Genomic DNA, 10296 nt, shown 5'->3' with positions numbered 1-10296 from the left:
GCTGCACAGCTCCTGGGGTTGTGGATTTGCTCCTCGCTCCAGAGGAGTTTGGTGTGTTCTCACCAGGTCTGAGCGGGTTTCCTCCCTAAAACACACATGGTAGCTAAATTAGCTATGCTAAAATGCCTCTAGGTGTGAGTGATTGAGTGTGTGGTACCCTGTGATAGACTGGAACCCTGTCCAGGATGAAGCGTCTAAGAAGATATGAAGAAAAATGAATATTCATTACTCAGGTAGAAGTGTAGATACTAGGGTTTAAAAAGACTTTTATAGAAGTTAAAGTATCAACTTAAACTTTTTACTCAAGTAAAAGTGTAAAGGTACTGGTTTCCAAACTACCTAAAGTATAAAAGTAAAAGTAATGTAAGGAAAACAAATGCCAAAAGCTTAAGCCGTGCCACAGGGGTCTATAGTGCACTACATCTCCATCTCCCCAAAAGCATTTTTCTAAAAGCCTTAATGACTATAATGTTCTATTAAAATGTTCATGTTGAAAAATGTTGGGTTGCACTAGGCTGCCTGTCTCAGCTGCAGATCTGACCACTGAAAATGAAGCATTTTAGTAATATCAGATCTATTAAAGGAGCATCTGTGTGAACTACTGAGCATTAACCTGTGTTTCATGGAGCGGAAAATATGATATATATGATATGATGAGTATTTGCCTAGAAGTACTGTAATGGTGCAAAATGTCAAAAAGTTTATCCGGATAGGTTTTTGGGGGATTTTTTTTTGGACGATGAGAAGCAGGAATGAAAACAAACAGAAATTAAATAGGAGTAAGGAGGCTATTTTAAAAAAATTACTTACTGAAGTATAGATAAACAAAATTTCTACTTAAGTAAGGTAACGAAGAATTTGTACTTTAACGTTCCGGATTACAGTTAGACGATCGCAGGTAAATACGAGGTTTTTAAAGTCGAATAAAGAGGATACGAGGTTTTAATCAAGGCTACATACAGTTAACTAAGTCAAAATACAGGCAATGGCCAAAACCAGATGTCAACATAACCGAAAAACTGCACGACAACACAGGTGTACAGACTTCTTACACTAGCGCTGACGAACCACAGACGGAACAGTGATTGGTCGAGTCCATGATCACATGATCTCCGGGTGCGTGTTGGGAGTTGGAGTCTTTTCGGTCATATTGTTCATAAAGATGAACGGATTGAGACGAATTCCGGACTACAGAATCCGTAGCATGCGTGACAGTTTCTAATGACATTGTTTACGTATTATTTGACAGCAGTTACTAGAGAGTTTACCTATAATTTCCTACATTATAGGTTTTAAAAATGTAAATAATAAGCCTGCAGCCTGTAGGCAATCTTTACAACGGCTTGCTCGTCTCTTTGCGAACACAGCTAGCTACTTTCAACACGTTATTTGCCACAGATTGTACACAGATTCAGAGTCAGCTCTGTTTATCTAATGGATCTAGAGGTCAGTACAATTCAGGACCTGCAGGATCAAGGACTAAGTGTTGTTTTTCTCAGCAGTCCACTTCTTCAAGTCGTCTCTGCAGGAGGGAAGATTATTTTTCCCACAAGTGCTCAGCTGCCTCCAGGCCAGTAGGTCAGCTGACTGCAGATCATCGCTCTTAATCCCTGATCCTGCAGGCAGCCCCACAGACTGGTAAAGGAGTGTAATAACACTGGTTATAATTAAGGCTGCAACAATGCACTGATGTCAAAATACGATACATTTCGTGTTTTAGCACCGAGATGTGAAACATTTTCAACACAAAAACATTTTATTTTTTATACCTGGTGAAGTGTGTAAAGTGTATGGTGCAGCACAGGTAGCGGTGGCAGTAGAATTGGGACTAGTCCCCACTGGGACTAGGCCCACTCACCCTTGACAGTGGCCCACCCAAAGTAACTGCTCAAATGTAGTCTTAATGTTAAAACCTTACTAACAAATAAATCAAAAACTGATTGAAAGTGAATCCCATCCATTACAATAAGGCATCTGCAAGTGCTTGGAGGTCAGAATGAGAAATCTTCAATGGCGCCCAAGACTATGACCGCTGCACCCGATAGCCCATCAATGCGGCTAATGCTAAGCGTGAGCATAACCACACACATCATATAGCTAACATTACACAAACACAATAACGGCTCAAATTCTATTGATCTTTCGGCGAGCCGCCAATCATGCAGCTTGATTTAGGGCGCGTCAGTGTGTCTTTGCTAGTACACACTACTAAGTACTAGTACTAAGTCTCTTAGTTAATCATGGGTATGTTTTGGGCGTAACGTGCAATAAACCAATCAGCGTGTCTCTTGCAATTCCCTTTAAGAGCCAGGTGCGGTCTGACTTTGGCGGATTGCTATTTCAGTGGCGCATCGTGCACCGTCTTGGAGGGCGTGCTGAAGCGGTGGAGCTCCTCTCCTCTAGAATAATGTCATTTTATTTAATATTCTGTTTATTTTTGGTGTAAAACTTTGCTTAGCCACCAACTGCCACGAGTTATGGGTTTGTGCACTGCTGCGTGGCCATGTGTGCCTAACAAGCAGGGGTGTACACGCGTCAGGCTGCACGTGCCTTTGTTGACAACTCACTGCCAAGATAGCAATGAACGTCTGACTGTTGACGCCTGCCTGGGTTGTTTTCAGTCAGTGTTCTCCTGTGTTTTCCGCTGCCAAGATAGCAATACGCCAGAAATTGACCTGAACACACCTCATTTCGGGACCACCACATCCATCTGCGTAGATATATTCACAAGCACCACTGCTGTTTAAACAACACAGAAGGAAGGTGTGAAAATAGACTGTTGGCGGGGGGCAAGATAGTAATGAGCATTGCTCCGCGCCTTGTGCAGGGTGTAAGATAGGGCCGGTAAAACTGTATTTATGGAGTTTGGTACATGGTGGTTTAATACTATAAACCTTTTCGTAACAGTCCTAGCTCATTTTATTTACACCCACCAAATTTAAATACACTCAACCACCTGACAAAGGGTTCTGGAGGCTAACTGCAACAGCTGCTTCAGGGGAATAAGGAAGTGAGGCTGAAAATGCTAACAACTAGCTAATGCTAGGCTGACCGAGCAAGCAGTACCACGTGGGGAGGAGGAGGAGCTGTGCTGTGGCTTATGGGAGCCTATGGACAGTGTTGTCCACTGTCAGAGCAGCAGAAAGGCTAAAAGCTAACACTGGGTGCAAACACTTCAGCTAGCGAAGCTCACACTGTGCCACAAGGAAAAAGGTAAAGGTGCACGTATTTGTCACTGTACAGCGAAATGTGTCCTCCACATTTAACCCATCTGGTGTTAGGGGCAGTGAGTACACACACACACCCAGAGCGGTGGGCAGCCAACTCCAGCGCCCGGGGAGCAGAGAGGGTAAAGGGCCTTGCTCAAGGACCCAACAGTGGCAGCTGGCCGAGCCTGGGAATCGAACCCACAACCCTGTTATCGATATCCCGGCGCTCTAACCGCTGAGCCACCACTGCCCCAAAATCATAAAAAAAAAAATGAAATACATAATTAAAGTAAATTGTAAATTTGAAAAAAAAAACTTGTAAAGTCGCATCTGAGCATTTTTTTCACCCAAACGAAAGTCATATGCTTACTATTTCTATATCAAAATATGGACTAAATGCATTATTTGGCACTTTTGAATAACAGAGAGGAATCAAAAGTAGTGTATGTTGGTAATTAGTCTTTCTTTGTGCAAAGCAAGATAAGCAAGACGCTTAGGGGTGCTTTTGGTAATGTATCCTGTGGGAAGATGATAAGCAGTGGAAACCATTAAAATGTGTATCTGTTCATGTAATATCACGATTCTTTTAAATCACAAAATCTACCTGAATTGGATTCACAGAAGATATTCTTTCAGCACTTTTATAACAAAAATCATACAGTATCAGAACACCCCCGGCCGCAGTATGGAATTTGGTCCAGATTGCAGCTTCCTTGTCCAGGTCCAGCTGGAAAAACTTTTCCTGTATATGTGATGCAACGGGCGAGGCGATTTTGTGCCATGCTGTGCATATCAGTTTCCTGATGCCCCGCTCTGTGAGTTTGTGTCTGTCCGCTGCTTCGTGGCCAGGCTGTTGTTGTTCCTAATGACTTCCTCATAATGACAGCACTTACAGTTGGCCAGGGCAGATCTAACAGGGCAGAAAAAGAGAAGAGAGAAAAGAACTGACTCGTGGCAAATGTGGTCTCCTTTGACAGTGCCATGTTTTTTAGTCACTGAGCTCTTCAGTATGACACATTCTATTGCCAGTGTTTGTCTGTGTTTGTAGATGGCAATTGCATGGGTATAATTAGAAGAGGTGTCCATATACTTTTTGCCCTATAGTGCATGTTGCAAATGTATTGAAGAAGGAGGAGATTCAAAACGGACAGGAAAAAAGTTAATTTCTCAAAAAAATCCCATGTACATTTTTGACAGTCCTACTTTTTTGGAGGCAAGGATAAAATAAATTAATAATTAATTAAATAATTATTATTATTATAATAATAAACATCTCAAACATTGAATTGAAAAAGCAAATCCGTTAGGCAGGTGTGTGTAACATATGTGTATTCAATCGCATCTGCCAGCCATTCCCTTTACCCACATAATTATGGCAGTTTTATTTAAAAAAAAAAAAAAAAAATGAGATACGTGGTTTGTGCGTGACACATATACACAGAGGATTTAAGTGACACGTGCAGCTCTGAGCACGCTCGCTCATGTGACGCACCCTCAGTTTTGACATGGACGTTGGCTCGTGCGTCCAGATCTCGAGTGTAGTCCTCTTCATGGCCGCTGCCATGAGCTCGTATTGAGCGCCCCCTCCTGTACGAACTCCAATTCCCGGCGTGCTGTGCGCTCGCACGAACCTCCCGAGTCACGTGTGTAGCTCCGCTCGGGTCCCTCTTGTCTCACAGTGGAGGCTCGCCGCGTCCGCCGTCTCAGCCCGATATAATCCCATTTTCGCTTCAGTCAGAGAATGAGCGATAACGATGACATCGAAGTCGACAGCGACGTGAGTTTCGGTGGCTTTAGGGGCCGATTTGGTGCTGATTTGCTGTGAGGGAGCGCGCTGTAGAGCAGTGAGCTCCAAGGGAAATGTGCTGAAACGCGTGCTCAGTGTGGCTCTCACTGACTCGCTAGCAGCAGAAGGCTAGCTGTGTTTTCCTGTTTCCCCCCCTCTCTCGTTTTCCCCCCAATTTATGAATCTCTACCCTCCGCTAATTCCGCTTTCTTTTTGCAGGAAGAGTCCTCGAGATTTCACCCGGTGGTGAGTATCGGCTCTGTTCACTAACCACTTCCCCCCCCCAGTGTGTTTGTGAACATTAGCTCCGTGGCCTTTAGCGTGTTGGCTAACTGCCTGAGCTACAGCAGCCCGAAAGATGGCTATCAGAAGTCAGACGTCCAGTAAACAGTAGGCTTCTCTTATGAGACTCACGTTTATTAAACTGCTGATTCCGGAGAGTCATTTACCTATTTATCTGTTCAGCATCTACAGTGAAAGCTAGCCTATAGTGGTTATAACTGAGGACTGGTTCTCCAGACTGATTCTGCCCCGAAGTAAATTATTAAAATTGATTAGCAACACAATCCTGAACTTGATCTGAAACATTTATGGCTACACGTGGACTAGGTTGCTTCTTCTTTTCACTATTAAAGCATCATTGGAGCATTTCTACCTTAAAATAACAGCCTGTAAATCATGATGATGCTCGGCTGCCTGTGATGGGGAGAATAGCGGCTCTATCCTGGCCACTGCGTGCTCGGCTTGCTACCAACTGCACTATGTGACTTGGGTGAAGCAGCTCCTGGTGTTGGTTCTGTATCTCCCAGCATGTCCAGAAAAGCATGTCCTTTAACGGCGGCGTGAATCGAAGTGTGAATTCTGCTTCCTGACTGTAAGGGGAGCCCAGAAAAGGGAAATGCTAGTTTTCGCATAATGCTGCTTTAAGTGTAACAGTGAATTGAAGCGGCCTCAGATGCTCATGATCTCATGATCATTTTTATTTATTCATAGCTGGACTCTAAAACAGGACTAGCAGAGACACCAACTGTGTTTAATTTTGCTATGCACGTATTTGAATGGGTGTTTACCAAGGTAAACGGCATGATGGACAAGTTTTAGCTGTTGCGAAAACGTTGCGGAAGAGTATGAAGCAAATTGACAACCAAACGGCTTTCGCCATCTAGTCTTGGTATTAGAAAATCCGTACAGGCGTTTCAGTGCTTTAACATGGCCCTCATGTTTAAAAGGTGAGAAGGTTAGAGCAGAGAAAACACTGCGGTGTGCAGTGAGATGGTAGGAACCAGACTAAGAAACACTGATCTGATGAGCTAATAATAGTTTGTGGTCAGTGACCGCTCTCGTTTACTTCAGAGAAACAAGAGGTATCAGGTAGTGCTGTTGGCAGCGTTTACACTCCAGATGTTTTATTTTGGCCGTAATGATGTTATAGATATATAGATCGAGGGGAAAGTGAGACTAAGGCTTTTAATACCTGTTCTAAGTCATACTAAGTGTAGCTCAGTTGTTGTTTTGGCGATGTAATTTTCAACGGATCCAAGAGAAATGATTAAACTGGCTGCAAAACCCGATGTGAAACCACTTGCAGTAGTAAATCTCATTGTGGTAAACTGAAGGAAGGTCATTTGTTTCAAAGGTACAGTTAAATGGCAGACTGCTGATGAAATATAGTGTTGTAATTGTGTGTGCTTTTTTTTTAAAGGCAGTTTTAATTATGTTTTAATTTATTTCTACTCCAGGCAGACAAGCGGGCACACCACAATGCACTGGAGCGCAAACGCAGGGACCACATCAAAGACAGTTTTCACAGTTTACGTGACTCTGTGCCTGCTTTACAAGGAGAGAAGGTTGGATGTCAGATTTCTCTTTCACTCATTTTGCTTGTTTTCCACATTGAATTGATCATAAAAGCTGCTAAACGTTAAGATTGTTGTTTTTTATGGAGTAGAAGGAGAGAGATTAATTGTAAGAGAGATTAATACAAGTAATAACGATAAGGGTTTATATTTGATTAAGCTGCTGCTGTTTGTTAATGTTTCTTGATGAATAATTGTAATAGAGATTGGTATGGTTCTGATTCTGTTGTTTTTTGACCACCTCATTATTTTAGCCCAGGTTCTGTAGTGTGCTCTCTACCTCTTAAGTGTAGATTTTTGTTGGAAATGGTTGCTTTGCTGATTGTGATGTGTAGTAGTTTGTAATAGTCTGTTACTATGCTGTATGTACGGCTGTTATTGGTACTGCAGTTAAGGTGAACTGGTTCTACAGTAGCTGTTTAGATAGGAGTCTATGAGGTCTATCAGTGATGTCCTTCATTGTTCTGCTGTTTATATGTGCAACGAAACCTTGCGTCATGCTTTAGTTGTGATTCTTTGCTGACAGCACTCTGTTAAACAGGCTTCCCGAGCTCAGATTCTAGACAAAGCCACAGAGTACATCCAGTACATGCGCCGAAAGAACCACACACACCAGCAGGACATTGACGACCTGAAGAAACAGAACGCTCTCCTGGAGCAGCAGGGTGAGTAGTGCAGAACATACAAGCCCATCTATATGGGTTAAGATGCAGTCAGATATGTAAGTCATTGGAGAGTAACAGGCTTTTTTTGGCTGTTTCTGTGTAGCACCAGAAAGAGTCTCGGATATCTGATAACTTAATGCCCAGACAACTGCGCTGAAATATCGGAAATTACAAGTCCTTAAGACCTGTATTTCAGCCCATACTTCTGTTCTTTACCCTCATAACTGCTGTTTTTTCACAATTAGCACTAGTTTCATAGACCCTGTGGGACGCCACTAAATGCACTAAACAGTTGGCAAGTAATTTATATATTACTTACTGCTTTAGGAATAATAACAATAATAAGCCTACGTTTCAAAAGGTGACGCTTCTGCATGTACACTATACGTCCAAATGTTTGTGGACACCACTTCTAATAAATGCATTCAGCTACTTTAAATTGGACCCATCGTTTACATAGATGTGCAAACGTGCGCACACAGCTTGCCCAGCCCAGTGTTTCTCAACCCTGGTCCTGCAGGCGCCCTGCCCTGCACATTTTTTGGGCTCCCTGCTCCCTACTCTAAAAGGGCTTCCTAATGGTTAATGGCTGAATCAGGTGTGTTGGTAGGAAAGCACTAAAATGTGTAGGGCAGGGTGCCTCCAGGACCAGGGTTTTGCCAATAAAAAAAGAAAAATATAAACCTACTGTTTTATGCCAGGTGTGGGCTAGAGAGGTACAAAGCCCCCAAGGATTGGGCTGTAAGCTGTGTTCTCTGGAATGGTGGTGCTCCATCCAATTCTTTTGGGATGAGGTGGGGGTGGTGATCATCCAAATCCTGACCTCATGAATCCGCTCGTCACTGAATGCAGTCAAATCCTTACAGTAATGCTCCAAAATCTAGTAGAACCTATCTACTTTTGCCTTTATTAAGTAGTAGAGTTACTCCAGCAAAAGGAAGAGGATAGACTTCTAAAATCATTCCGCTGTAGCGATAAAGACAAGTCATCTAGTTTTGTTGCCACCTGTTATATCCAGTCCTCAGAAGGGTCCAATAGACCATACACATCCTTGCTCTTATCTAGATCCCAGTACACCTGTAACAGGAATTCATTCTTCTTTAAGACTTGATTCAGATGTGTTGGGAGCCAAAAATGTAGACCACCTGGTGGGCCCTAAAAACTGGATTGAGAAGATCTGACCGATTATCTTGAGGGTACAATCAGACACCTGCTGCTATCTTAATTTCATGTGTGTTTTAATCTTACTAGTCCGTGCTCTGGAAAAAGCCAAGGGGAATGCTCAGCTCCAGGCCAGCTACTCCTCAGACAGCAGCTTGTACACCAACCCTAAGGGCAGTGCCGTCTCAGCCTTCGATGGTGGCTCTGACTCCAGCTCCGAGTCGGAGCCCGAGGAACCGCCCATGAAGAAGAAGTTCCGCGTGGAGCCCAGCTAGATCCAGCCTACCCCTCCCAGCAGTGGGAGACCTCGGTTCAGACTCTCAGCTCCATCCTCCCCCTCTCCTTCTCTCTCACTCTCCACAACCCGTCCTTCCATCTTTTGTGCGTCCCCCCCCCTCCTTCGTGCGGTCAGAAACTGGGGGTAGGTCCTGAGAAAGGCTCCGAAGTTGTCCGCCTTTCACCCCTCCCAGCGCTGATGCCACTCTGCACACGGATCATGCCCAGCCACGTTCTCCTGCGAAGTGTGGCAGCTCGACAGTCAAAGACTGCAGTTACCTTTTATAAACCTCCTCAGTAGTCGTGCACAAATTACATTAAGCTACAAAGCAGCCCTTTATTGTTCTCTCCCAAATGAGCCTGTTTGGAGATGTGAGGAGGAAACCCCGTCATTAAAAATAGTTTACCTTTGTAAGATTTGTACTTTTCCACAAAAAAAATATGATGGTGCTTTTATAAAGAAAAAAAAAAGGGTATGTGGCTGTGTGACCCACTTCACTGGTATAGAAGACTGATGTTCTCCCCTTTTTGGAAAATGTTTGTTGCAAAATGTTTATTTAATGTAACGTTGAGGCTGTATTCTGTTGTTGTGTAGTATGTTGTTTTGCTTGAGATTGTAAGTGGAATTAGATGGCCTCTACTCTTACGCCTCCTCACGTCATAGTTTTGGAACTTTTTTTTTTCTTCTTCTTCTTTTTTTGATTTGCTGCGCCAAATGAGGACAACTTTTAATACAGGTAATACTCCCTGCAGGAATTTGAATGTTACACAGTGCAGTTCAAAGGCAGTTCATTTTTTCATTTTCCTTCTTCTTCTTAATTACAGGTAAGTATGTCCATTTCAGTATGTAGTACATGGCACTGTATACTCTTTAATGTAATCGTCTCAGCCGAACAACCTTCCCTGGAAATTTTTGCCTGGCTAGGGAATGTTTCTCTCTTCAGTTGTCTTCAGAGATAGTGTGTATGAAATAGATATTGCTTTTATTCCATTCCATGGAAATTACAGGTATGTTGTACATACTGCCAACAGTTGTCTTGCAAGTTGAGGCATACCTTTACTATAAGACTACAAATAAAACTATTTTATCCTTATCTACATCAGTGATTAGTGTGATTGTGCTGATAGGGGTCAACTCCTATAGAGGTTACATAGCTAGAAAGGCACTGTGGCATGCATAGAATACTATGCGTTACTGACGCACAGTAAAGCCCTACGCTGTTGAAATGACGAGATCCTTGAGGAACTTCTAGAGGTCCTTCAGTTTGAAACTGTTTCTAGAAGAAAAGGGTTTCAAACTTAAGAACGTCAGAAAGTTCCTCAAGGATCTTGCTTTTGGTATA

The 10296-nt window shown here is 43.0% G+C and overlaps 1 protein-coding gene across 1 annotated transcript; it reads left to right on the top strand.

The window, feature by feature from the left end:
- Nucleotides 1-4850: 4850 nt before the first annotated feature.
- Nucleotides 4851-10047, top strand: LOC140564355 (protein max-like). The gene is made up of 5 exons (XM_072689736.1): nt 4851-4986; nt 5215-5241; nt 6735-6842; nt 7378-7516; nt 8768-10047. The coding sequence occupies exons 1-5, from the start codon at nt 4951-4953 to the stop codon at nt 8950-8952; spliced, it is 495 nt and encodes a 164-aa protein (XP_072545837.1). The 5' UTR covers nt 4851-4950; the 3' UTR covers nt 8953-10047.
- Nucleotides 10048-10296: the final 249 nt, after the last annotated feature.

The sequence above is a fragment of the Salminus brasiliensis genome, chromosome 10 (genome assembly GCF_030463535.1).
Source record: "Salminus brasiliensis chromosome 10, fSalBra1.hap2, whole genome shotgun sequence".
Classification (NCBI taxonomy): Eukaryota; Metazoa; Chordata; class Actinopteri; order Characiformes; family Bryconidae; genus Salminus; species Salminus brasiliensis.
Note: the sequence above shows the minus strand (reverse complement) of the source record. Positions and strands in the feature narration are given on the sequence as shown.

Excerpts from the sequence above, each read along its gene's own strand:
- LOC140564355 (XM_072689736.1), top strand. The coding sequence starts at position 4,951 with ATGAGCGATAACGATGACATCGAAGTCGACAGCGAC. Across the intron at positions 4,987-5,214 it reads ACATCGAAGTCGACAGCGAC|GAAGAGTCCTCGAGATTTCA; the intron begins GTGAGTTTCGGT and ends TTCTTTTTGCAG. Across the intron at positions 7,517-8,767 it reads CGCTCTCCTGGAGCAGCAGG|TCCGTGCTCTGGAAAAAGCC; the intron begins GTGAGTAGTGCA and ends TAATCTTACTAG.